Raw genomic sequence first — 12,574 nt, forward strand, 5'->3', positions numbered from 1 at the left:
TTTAATGGCAGTTTAAATCCAGTAAGTCTTTGTTCATTCTGTCCAACTATAACGTATGGAAATACAAGGGATGTCTCGTTTGTTATTCCAAATGTTAAGTTGTTAAAAGACATGCTGGCACTGAAAATTACTCTTTCAGTTCCAACATTATTCTGTTGTAAGGAGCCCCTGGGATTAATTGACACCATAATCTCTTCCTGCTCAGGTCTGTCTTTCTCAACCAGAATTTAAAATAATAATAATAAAGGTCCTTGTCAAGGGTCTGACAGTAAAAAGACTAAAGGGGGTGGGATTGGAGGATGGCAGATGTGTGCTCATTCATCCTTGCTTTCTCTACCACCTGCATTCTAATAACCATTCAGAAAAAAAATGTCAATAAATAAAGCTGCTCAGAGGTTTCAAGCTGCAGTGTCAAACATCAGCTAAAGTGGGAGGAAATGTAGTCCATCTGAATGGCCACAAATTCCACATCACTGGCCGAAGCAAGACCTCCCCACCCACGTCCAATTCATTCCAGTTAGTATTATTTTCAAGCTTGCTCAACAGTTGCATGGTGGCAGGGTTGAGCTGGCAGCAATACAAGTGCAGGCTGCTTGGATCTGAATGGTTGCCTCCTTCAGTATGAGAATAGTGCAGTCAACTTTGTTAATTTTACTCATATGCTGGAATGTAAAAGAACTCATTCCATTCCCACTAGCAAATTGTGCAGCTAAAGGAAGTAGCTGCAATCTGTCATCCAAACCCCCAGAGAAGTATGCTTTTAAATTTAGTTTTGTAAGTTACTGATTTTCAAGGTCTTACTTTTATTATAAGAAAGTAAGGCTGGGTGTGTGCGGGCAGTGATGTGGGCAAAGCCCTGCCAGCAAACGGGGCAAGGATTGTTGGTTTCATCCAGCCTTTTTTCCTTTCCCAGTAAATCTGCGGGGGGGGGGGACCTGTGGTCCTCCAGATGTTGCCCATTAAACCCGGCCAGTGTATTACAGGAGCCCCCAAACACAGAATCGAGGAAGTGGATGGGATCTTGGAGGGTCATCTAGCCCAACCCCCCTGTTCCTCCTCCGTGCAGGATCTGCAATGCAGGAGGGCTGCTGCCGGGACGGGAGGCCGTTCAGCTCCCGCTTCTTCTCTGGGGTAAACATACCCAATTTTATGCAAATGGATTGCAACCCTTGGGGTTGCGGCAATCCTCTGCGCGCTTCCTTCAGAGTTAAGCACTGAAGCCCGACTTAAGGGAGCAGCCATACATTTTTAAATGGCAAACTCGATTGCTGCTGCATTCATATTCGCCGTCACTTCCTACAGCAGTGCGGCATGCACACGTGCACACATGTCTCTTATAACACCCGTTCACGAGTTCCCGGAATGAAAGGGTCAAGTTTCCCAGACGCGACTGTGCACAAATACAGCTAATATCGCGCACGAGCTGCGGAGCGTGCAGGCTGCTGCTGTGTTTGCCGAATCGGTGCTTTTACTCCCAAGCAACTACCGTATGCCTACTATCCCTTTGCCGCGGGCTTCCTGCCCCTAGAGCGCCCTCTTCCGCGCCGCTGAGCAAAGCACTTTCGTTCCACGGGATGCGGACGGTTCGCTCCCCACGTCCCCTTCGTATCTATTATTATCCCCTTGCTCTCGCCCAGATGACGCTGGCGGGACAGCGAATTAAAACGTCTGTCCGATGCACGTCCTTCCTTCCTTCCCTTTTCTCCCATTCTCTTTCCCAGTTTGCGACTTCATGTCACCACAGAAACCTCCTTTTCCCTTACTCCCATTTTCTTTCTTTCTTTCCTTCCTCCCTTCTCCCCACCACTGCAGAGCTGCCTGGTATCTCTACATTTCAGGCAACCGAGAGGTGTGTCTGCTGACATCACCAAATAAATCCTGCTCAGCAGTGCAGGGGTGTAAAATTGTTTTCAGGCGGGCAGAGGATGGCGGTGGTGATGCACAGCGTCCGGTTGATACAACTGCCTCGGAATTACTATGCATAGAAACGGGGGCGGAGAGAGGAGCTGTCCGCCGGCAACTTTGGGCCCCACCCTTCTTCCCCCTCCCGCTCCCCCGCTGCCTTTTGCAGGGAACATCCAGAGATTGCGAGCGGGACGCGGGGCTGGGGCGCCCGGCGCAGTCCGCGGTCGGGAAGCGCGCCTGCTTTTTGTCCCCTCTGCCCTTCCCTCCAGGTTGCGGCGGCAGCGGGCCAAGTTGTAACAGGTGACACGCATGGAACTAGATGGGTTCCGGTTCCCAGAAGCTTTAGTGGAGAGTTGCCGCCTGTAAGTGGATGAGTAGATGAGTATGCTTTGAAATGCCCCCCCCCCCGCACCGCATCTTGCTCCTTTCTGTTGCTTAAAAAGGCTGCAGTCAGGCGATTTTGGAGGGGTGCGCGGGGAGGGTGGAAACTTTCGTTGAATGAGGTTTGCATGCTTCGCGTAGTAGCCTCATTTGCGCAGGATACATTTGTTTGTTTCTGGCCTCCCAGTTAAAACGCTACTTCAAAATGCAGCGAGATGTTACCATTTGAGTTTGTTCTATGGGACCCTTGTTTGGGCTGTGATGCAATAAACCTGTGGAGGTGTTGGTTGGGGTGGGGGAGCTTCTTTCTGGGGTTCATTTCGAAAGACATTCTCTGCTTGCTCTTCGGTGATTGTAGTAGGTTCTTCTCTCAAGCTCGCTGCGCCTTTTGGGGTTGGGTCAGAGGTGGGAAAATGCATTTGCATCCTTACAAGGTTGCCAGCTAGCCAGAAACAGGTGTTCAGAGACGGACCACCCTTCTCATGTGCCTTTAACAGCAGCTTCATCTGGCTTTTCACAGCCTGGTTGGGGGGGGGTCATTTTCTGGAGATCCTCATGAAGCCATCCTTAAAAGGCACAGCTACAGAGGCTGACTGAAAAGCTGGCAACCCGGTGTTTTTATGAAATCATTAATGTCACTGTCTTACTCTTACAGCAGAAGGTGCTGCCAAGGGATCTGCTGTTGATGCCAGACTTGGAATCTGCAACTGCCTGAACAGAGAGAGGAGGAGACCTGCCGTTTTGGTTCTCTGCCTCATTAAGTTGCTCAGCTGGGAACTGGCGGTACTTGTAAAGATGACTGCAGATTGATGGCCCGAGTTTTGCAGACAGTTGAGCCCTTGGGGGGTTTGCTTGCTTCTGACATCATTCCTTTGTGAAACAAGGAGTTGTGCTCAGGGAGTTGAAACCAGGGGGAGCCAGTGGAAGGGCTGCAAGTTTTTGCTTTAAAAAACCCAGGCAACTCCAGTTCTCTATCCAAGCCCCTAGTTACCTCCTTCCATCTTCTCCCAATGCCTGCGAGGATGCACACGACTGTCAAGTTTTTGATGTAACTCGGGAGCCTCCCAGCTTTCTCGCCATGGCCTCTGTGGATGGATTGCAGTACCGTGCTCTTTATGAGTATAAGAAGGATCGGGAGGAAGACCTGTCTCTCTGCCCTGGAGACCTGCTCACCGTCAACAGGGCAGGGCATGCCTGTGTGGACTATAAGGAAGGGGATGAGAGAAACCCCCAAGGCTGGCTTAATGGCTTCAATGAACGTACCAAGGAATGGGGAGATTTCCCAGGCACTTACGTAGAGTACTTGGGTCCTGTGAGGATTGTGGCTGCCACTCCTAAATCAAGGCCCAGACCACTGCCACCAATGCCAACTGGGGCACCTTCCAGTCACTTATGGGGTGAGTTCATACATATATATTTATATACAGTATTTCAAATGAAGTGTTTCTGTATGAGGCATGAAATATAGCAGTTTTCCAGAATTATGGCAGTATTTCCTAACTGTGTCCTCCTGCAGCAATCTGAAGAGGGCTGTGCTCTCTAACTAGTTGGCCTTGAGCCATGCACTGAAGTTCATAGGACTTTCTCAAGCTCTACTTCCGTTGTCTGTGCACATCACTCCATTAATGGGAGTAGGGGGAATGTGCGTTCCCAAGAAACTTTCCCTGTTGAAATGTTGGCTTTGCTACTGAAGTGAGGCTTTCTTGAAAGCCCTATGATTTTACGGTTTATGGATGGTGTGGTTTGAGAGCCACGTTCTCCCAGAGCGTGATGTGTATGAACCACTCGAGAATTTGAAGCAGGGCAGGCCAATTTTCCAGCTGGCGTGTCTTTTTGTGTGCAGGGTAATCATTTTCATGTGAGCAGCAAGTCACATGGTTAGCCAGATATGTGGATGCCTGTGCTGGTGGTTGGGAACAGTGTGTTTATACTGGGATGGGAATGGGGGGGGGGATTAAGAAGCCGCTTCTGGCTTTTGTTTTTATGAGAAATGAGGCTGACATTCTGAAATGTTCCATCTCTTTGAATTGTCCAGATGACTTGTATTAAAAAAAAAAAGTCTGCTGTTAATTAAATGAAGGGCCAGCAGTGCATCTTCATTTGAAATATCTACAGGCAAGCCCCACAAATAACCCAAAAATGCATTTTGAATAAAAGGACACATTATACTCATGTAAAAACATGCTGATTCCCGGACCCATTCGCGGGCCAGATTGAGAGGGCAATTGGGCCGCATCCGGCCCACGGGCCTGAGGTTACCTACCCCTGGTCCAAATAATGATTGACAAGTTGTGCCCCAAAAGCTGCAAGTAGCTGTAAATTCTCTTCGGACAGGTATAGCTTTTATTTTATCAATATGGACATCTTTACGGACAGTTGGGACTACCCAAGGGCATGTGTGGACAGCATGGTATGTGTTAATTCAGCACTTAGGTCTTTGCACTCATGTAAACCAGGTCTGACCAAGGGTTAAGAGAACCCTGCAAAAATGTGCTGGCAGTAAGTTGTGCACCATGGCCAATGTGAACTCCACACAGCAGACACATGGGCCGTTGGTTCAGGCCCACCAAATCCTTTGGAATCGCTTGTATCATTTTTATTTTATTTTGTTTATCCTACTCTTCTGCCCACTGACACCCAGGGAGGATTACAAACTGGGGGTGGGATAACAATATGTTAAAACAATAGTACAATAAAATGCAACATCACAACCATTCAAGGCCCACACATTTCCCTTCCCCAACTCATGTACATCACATAAATATGAGACCCATGGAGCTAAAGTCTCCTATTTCCTGCATAGAATTTCCATGGTAGATGTAGATGTGCTTCAGCTTCATGTTAGCAGGCATATAAAGTTAGGTGTTTGTGCCCATTAAAATCTTACATAAAACAGCCTTTAGAATAGGGGTGGTGGTGTATATGCAGTGACTATGGACTTTTAAGCTGCTTGGTTTTTGTATGAAAAACGTACGGGGTGGATTGCTAGGCAGGGAACATACAGAAGGGCAGAGAAACTGTCTAAGCAGGAGTATTTGGCGGAGCTAATGATTTTGAAGCGGCTCCAGTATTTAATCAGAGCCATAGCAGCTGTGTTGATTCCATGGAATAAAATACTCAGAGCAGTGAGGCAATACCTTTTATTGGACCAAGAATATAATAAACACATTCAGGTTAACACAGCACTATTCTACTTATGCAGGCATATAGACAAGAGTGAAAGATGAACATTATACTCTCAGGCTGACATTAACCTGCTAGAGTTGAGTTGAAAACAAAGGCATAGAATGTTTAACTTTGGAACAGAGGAAACTTGCCTGTCCCTTGTTTTGCAAATCTTCACCTGGTTTATGACACAATCTTATACCTGTTTACTTAAAGGTAAATCACACTGATTTCAGTGGGGCTTCCCAGGTAAGTGGATATAGGGCTGCAACCATAAATTCATCCTGGGCGTGTAATTTGTGGTTGCTCGGTCCCTGCTCCTGCCAACCTAGCAGTTCGAAAGCACGTCTAAGTGCAAGTAGATAAATAGGTACCGCTCCAAGCGGGAAGGTAAACAGCATTTCCGTGTGCTGCTCTGGTTCGCCAGAAGCGGCTTTGTCATGCTGGCCACATGACCTGGAAGCTGTACACCGGCTCCCTCGGCCAATAACGCGTGATGAGCGCCGCAACCCCAGAGTTGGTCACGACTGGACCTAATGGTCAGGGGTCCCTTTACCTTTACCTTTATACTAGCCACATGGCCACTCTCCATATTGCTGAGGGTGTGTATCTTAAAAAGAGAGTTTATTGCTTTGCCTTAGACTCTGAATGTGAGGGAGGCGTTATTGGTTTGTTCGTTTTTCCTCTTGTTTTTAATTTTGTGTTTTTAAGTTGTATTTTTATGTTGTGAACCGCCCTGAGATCTACGAATGAAGATTTAATAAATAATAATGATGATTATAATAATACTGACTGCAGAAATATTTAACAGGCTGAACTTTTTTCTTGGGTATCAGTGGAACTTATTTCTAAATAAAATCTTGTGGAATTGTGACTTTTATGGTGCTGAATAAATCCTGCTCTCTCTCCATACCTCCAACACTAAAAATAATCACAAGAATGTTAAAAAAAAACATTTATGCAAAACTTTGCTTAATGTGCGTAGTATGATTTCTACCCTAGTAAGGTTGGGTCTGACAGTGGGATTTGAAAGCCTTCTTCCTGTATTATGAGGCATTTGCACACCCCCAAACCATTTCCTTCCCTTTACCTTTTAATTTGTATACTGCCTATCTATATTACTAAACACAAGGCGGTTTACAGCAACAAAATATGCAACAAAGAACACACACCTTATAATAATCCCACCCAATACAAAAAAATCATAACAAAATAACTTTAAATTGGAACGACATATCAAATAAATATTCAATCATCTATTAGAATATAATAGTACACAGTAAATTAACTCTCAGAACGTCAGCAAATAATTAAACAGCATTTCACGCTTAACAATTATAATAAATAATTACTAAACTATTATCAATAAAAATAACAATGCATAAAATACCACAATACATACAAAACCATGTAAAAGGATCAAATTGAGAAACAAAGACATACAACTGATAAAACTATTTTTAATATATATATATATATATATATATATATATATATATATCCCTGAACTCTTCTTTCCCCAACTGCTTCAGCTGTTCTTAAACCTATGGCCAGCTCAGCTGGGCTTGATTGCAAGTGGAGAAGGCGAGGCTCTTTCCTCCTTCTTTGCACTTCCTCACTGAGTAAGCTGACTTCTGCTCAATTATTTTAGATTCTTCTTATAGGAGTTTTTTTTGGGGGGGGGGGGCTTTTCTAAACAACTTCCGGACAGGAGTACTGTGGACAGCAGGTCTGAGTTCCTTTGTCATTTTATGAAGCATCAGTTGTTGCCTGTAATAAGTATGATGCCTTGAACCGATGCCTTATGAGGAACAGCTTAGGGAGCCGGGTATGTTTAGCCTGGAGAAGAAAAGGTTAAGGGGTGATATGATAGCCATGTTCAAATATATAAAAGGGTGTCATATAGAGGAGGGGAAAGGTTGTTTTCTAATGCTCCAGAGAAGCGGACACCAAGCAATGGATTCAAACTACAAGAAAGAAGATTCTACCTAAACATTAGGAAGAACTTCCTGACAGTAAGAGCTGTTCGGCAGTGGAATTTGCTGCCAAGGAGTGTGGTGGAGTCTCCTTCTTTGGAGGTCTTTAAGCAGAGGCTTGACGGCCATATATCAGGAATGCTTTGATGGTGTTTCCTGCTTGGCAGGGGGTTGGACCGGATGGCCCTTGTGGTCTCTTCCAACTCTATGATTCTATGATTATTCCTGGTCATGTTGATGTGGCGGAAGAGCAGGATTAGGTCCTTAATATATACTGCTTTCAGGAATATGTTCATTAATATAGTTCTTTTCAGATGAAGTGTTGATGTGTATGCAATTCTGTTAAAGAATCAATGCCACAAACTGGTGCACTGGGCAGTCGGTAAAAAGATGCATGAAGTCTTTTATTAGAATATCAGTAGTTAATCCAGGACAACATTTCTGCTCTGTTTCTTTTTCTAACCCTGTAGTTCTGTATACACACACATACCTGGGAGGAAGCTCCATTGAATTCAGTAGGGTTGACTTCTGAGTAGACCTATATTGCATTGTTATAGAGACTTTGCTTTGTTTTTAAAAAAATCTGTATTAAATGAGAGAGGATTGTACTGGCTTCCCAGCTGAATAATTAAACAGAGCAGAATACTGCCCTAATATATTGTATTCAGTGTAGCATTAAGTGAATATTTTAATATTGCCCATAGATGCCAATGTCTGTACTGGTTCTCATCTAGTGCTTTTAACAGCAACTTCATAAATTGGAATCCAGCCAATTAAACTTTCTTTTAGGTGCAACTAAAGTGAAGGGGAAAGCTTAATTAATGTGTGCATGTCAGACTGCTGCTCCTTAAAGTTGACAAATCTTAGTCTGCCTGATGTTTCCCCTTCCAGCTAGATATCCTCTGGTCCAGAACTAAATTGCAGCACAAGGCCTCTGGCTCTGTTGTTGCCTGGGAATTTAAGGATGCTCAATTGATTGCCCGTTTGATTTGCTGGGTTGCTAAGCCCAATATGGAGTGTCTAAAACAGGTGACAGGATTTGATGGACTGCTTTAAGGTTATGGATTCCTCCTTGCGAAGAGTGGCGTGTGTAACAGTTTCACTTTTATAATGCGTTATTAATATCTTGCCTATTGCTAAGCAAAATGCCTTTGTCTGATCAAAGGTAGTTTGCAGAGGTTTATGAAGAGTTTTGGCCAAGGAGAAGACAGGATAACTGGAAGTGTGAAACTGCTTTTTGTTTTCGTCACCTCACTCTCTCTGCAAAATTTTGACTCTCTTGCTGATTATGCATCAGCTGTTTTATCATGCACTTGGTTTTGTTGTACGTACTTAAATTGATTTTATTGTATTTATAGTTGTTTTACCATGAGCTGCTTTGGAGCAGGAGGCTTCCCAGGGACAAAAGGTGGAATATAAGTGTCATTCATATCTATCTATCTATCTATCTATCTATCTATCTATCTATCTATCTATAAAGGTAAAGGTAAAGGGACCCCTGACCATTAGGTCCAGTCATGACCAGGCCTGGCTCTAGGTGCAGTCCCGGTGGCACGGGGCGCTGTGCGGCAAAGCGCCAGGGCACCCGACCTGCTTGAGACGGCCCTGGTCGTGACCGACTCTGGGGTTGCGCTCTCATCTCGCATTATTGGCCGAGGGAGCTTCCAGGTCATGTGGCCAGCATGACGAAGCCGCTTCTGGCGAACCAGAGCAGCGCATGGAAACGCCGTTTACCTTCCCGCTGTAGTGGTACCTATTTATCTACTTGCACTTTGACGTGCTTTCGAACTGCTAGGTTGGCAGGAGCTGGGACCGAGCAACAGGAGCTCACCCCATCGCTGGGATTCGAACCGCTGACCTTCTGATAGGCAAGCCCTAGGTCAGGCGTCAGCAACGTTTTCTGCCCATGGGCCGGAGGATTACCACGGACTATCACCTGTGGGCCAGACATGGGCCGCACAGGCGCAGAAGTGATTTCCGGTGCCGCGCTGCCCAGTCCCAAACACCAGAAATGGCTTCTGTGCATGTCCGCGGCTGCGCAGAAGCAATTTCTGGTGCTGGCTGCCCATTTCCAAAATGTCCGCAGCGCCAGAAATTGCTTCTGTGGCTGCGTAGACGTGATTTCTGGTGGCGCTTGGTGAGTCCCCGCGCCGCGCCGTGCTGGTTTACCATGGTCCAGTTTACCTCGGTCCCATGGGCCAGAGGTTGCCGGTGCCTGCCCTAGGCTCTGTGGTGTAACCCACAGCGCCACTCGCGTCCCTATTTCTAAACATACTGTACCTCAAAATGCACCGGTTTAGATGCATTTTATATTGTTCCTGAGCTGAAAACTGTATTGCAATGTTGAGAGAAGTGTAACATTTGACGTGCAGCTATTTTCTGATCCACACCTTAACCTTCAAATGTGAGGATCAGGTCAGCTTGTATCAGAATGTTTAAAGATTCAAATTCTCAAGTCCATCCATTCATCTGAATCATTGCACTTCTCCAGCAGCTCCCCTCTCACAGTGCACACCCACATATGCTCAAGGCGGCATATGTCTGACACACTTTCTGCATTGGCCGTGATGCTGGTTGAGTCATACCTTTGCTATTGTGAACATATGGAGGAATTCTAATGCTTCATTGGTCACAGAGGTTGTTAATCTAGCTGTGAAAGAAGTGGTTCCTAACTGCAGCCAAAGTGGAGACAGCCACAAATTGACCTCAAACTGGAGCTCTCATCACAATTTTTTTTCTCCCTAGAAAAGGATTGCTGAGTTTGGGACCCTGTTCCTCTTTTGAGGGCCATCCAAAGATGTAGGTTTCTTCTGTTCTACACAGTTATTGCCATAGACAGCAGGATGTATGGTGGCCAGATGGGCCATTGAGTATATTAAAATATGTGGATAAATAGGCTCTATTCCCCCCCCCATCTGCTCCATTTCTGTTCCTCTAATTCTGTAGTTCTCTTCATCCCCTTACATTCTTTTGCATTTGTACACCTCTTAAGAGTTCACAACCAAATTTTGTATGTTGGTTCCTGAAACCAAGGAGTGGGTTTTCTTCTATGTTTAAATACAGTTGGACACCATATTGAATCAAGATGGTGGACTGAATGAACCGTTTGGAACTGCCCTGATTTTTTTGTTTTATTAGAATTCCAGAGCAACACCAGGTACCAGGCTGCTAGTTGCTGATAAAGGCACCTCTGCTTTGCCCTTCCTTGGCTGATTTTTGTAGCCTCTTCCTTTTTAGTGTGCCTTTGTGCACACAGTAAACTTCCCCATAGTAATGTACAGAGAAGTTGCTATTTGGGAAGTGGTATGATTCCTCCTCCTAAAGGTTGTGGGTGGAATGTAATGCTAAGTGAACATTGCATCAATGCAAGGATTTCTGCTTGCGTGCACCCCCTAAATCTGTTCTATGGGCTCCTTTAAGCCTTTGGAGCACATCTGGAGAAGGCATGTGGAACACCTGGTGGGAAGAGAGAGGGGCAGTGATTTTGTGCAAGCAAAAATCCTTGCACTGATGGGATGCAGTAGTTGAATAACACCCTGTGGGTTGTATCCAACTGAGTTCTACTTAGTGGGCCAGGGTAGACCCACTGAAAGGAATGGACCTAGGTTAGCCATGCCCATTCATTTCAGTGGGTCTACTTTGAATAGAACTAACATTGGATCCAACCCTTAACCTTTAAGAGGTGGGTCATGCCACCTCCCAAAGAGGCAGCAACTTCTCTCTACGTCACTTTTCAGGCGGAGAGGTGGGAAGGATGTCATTTGGCGGTTGTGGCTGGCTCCTGTTCCCTGAGCAAAGGGTTTGGAATTCCTTCCAGTTAGTCACAAAGGATGACTGCCAACAATTTATGAAGCTGTGCTGTCCCACAAAGAAAGTATCTCTCAGGGGACTGAGATATGGGTCATGTTCCACATTCCCGCATCAGTTTGCTTTTTGTTTTGATTTTAAATACGCATTTTTTGTCTATGTTTCTCTTAATATATACATTTTTGCAAGCAATTAATATGATGCATTTTAAAAATTAATATACACATTTTTGTGTGTGCTCTTCTTTAATGTACACACTCCCCCCCCTTTTAAGCTGGCCAACAGCATTGCAAAATTCAGAGGAGTGAATTTCAAGGATAGCAGTCTTTGGGTTCATGTATTAAATCTAGTAGCTTCCTATTAAATTGCGAACCGAATGGATTTCTCCCCAATTCTTGGTTGGGTTTATGGTTTTACCATCTTCATTATCCCCAGTCACCCTTGCACAGATGCAGGGCTAAAAATAATTCCTAATGAATTAGGAACCAACGTTGTTCATTTCTTCCGTGGCCTTGAAAGCCTCTGCTCTGAGAAGCATCAAAAATGTACTGATTAATTAAACTGGAGAAAAAGTTCTGGGGCTGTGTTTTAATTGACTTGGATAACATTCCAGGAAAGCTTGATTTAGTCCACAGGCTGCAAGGAGCTCTTGTTGGCTTCCTAGAGACGTAAGGCTCATCCACACTTCCGCTTTTTCCTTGCCTGGAAACTACAGGTCCGAGCCATTTTTCTGCTTGACCCATGCTTTCTAGGCATGGGCCCACTGGTGCCAGCTCCAGGGTGCTCAGGCACCCACAAACAAATTTGTTGTGAGTGCCCGGCCTCCGCCCCTGCTGCCGCCCCCCTCCATCCCTGGGTGGCAGCCTTCAGGCCACACACCCCTCTACTTCCTCCTCATCCTCCATCCAGGGCTGCCGAACCATGCCAGATCCTGACAGAGCCGAGGGACTCATGACACACAGTCCTGGTCAACATTGCCAGTGGTAATGGATGATCAAAGTTATCCTCCAACAGCATCTGAAACATAGGGAGCAGCCTTCCACCAAGACACCTCCATACACTGACTTACAGCTGTTCTTCAGGGTTTTAGACGGGGATCTTTCCCAGCCCTACCTGGAGATACTGGGAATTGAACCTCAGCCCTTCTGCACGCAAAAAGAAGTTCTGCTACTAAGCTACAGCCCTTTTGGACGGCCACAGCCTCTCACCTCAAATTAAATGTTGGCCTTAGGGCAATTCTTACTTTTTAATACCCCTCCAAAGTGCAGGAGTTTAAGGTGCCGCCAGTCTGGCTTCATTTTGTATACAGAGGAGTCGTTGCGAATAAACCTAGTCAGATC

The 12,574-nt window shown here is 45.4% G+C and overlaps 1 protein-coding gene across 5 annotated transcripts in view; it reads left to right on the top strand.

Moving 5' to 3' along the window:
* The first annotated feature begins 1,884 nt into the window (after positions 1 to 1,884).
* The window catches only part of PIK3R3 (phosphoinositide-3-kinase regulatory subunit 3), a 252,695-nt gene continuing 242,005 nt past the window's right edge, over positions 1,885 to 12,574 (top strand). The window contains exons 1-2 of one of the 5 annotated variants that reach the window (XM_035123276.3): positions 1,885 to 2,205; positions 2,942 to 3,683. In XM_035123276.3, coding sequence (XP_034979167.3) covers positions 3,365 to 3,683 — 319 coding nt within the window. In that variant the 5' untranslated portion in view covers positions 1,885 to 2,205; positions 2,942 to 3,364. Of the gene's footprint in view, positions 2,268 to 2,323; positions 2,409 to 2,941; positions 3,684 to 12,574 lie in introns of those variants that run through there. The other 4 variants (XM_060276934.2, XM_035123281.3, XM_088674093.1 and 1 more) reach the window with 4 other exon arrangements.

This window comes from Zootoca vivipara, chromosome 7 (genome assembly GCF_965207765.1).
Source record: "Zootoca vivipara chromosome 7, rZooViv2.hap1.1, whole genome shotgun sequence".
NCBI lineage: Eukaryota > Metazoa > Chordata > Lepidosauria > Squamata > Lacertidae > Zootoca > Zootoca vivipara.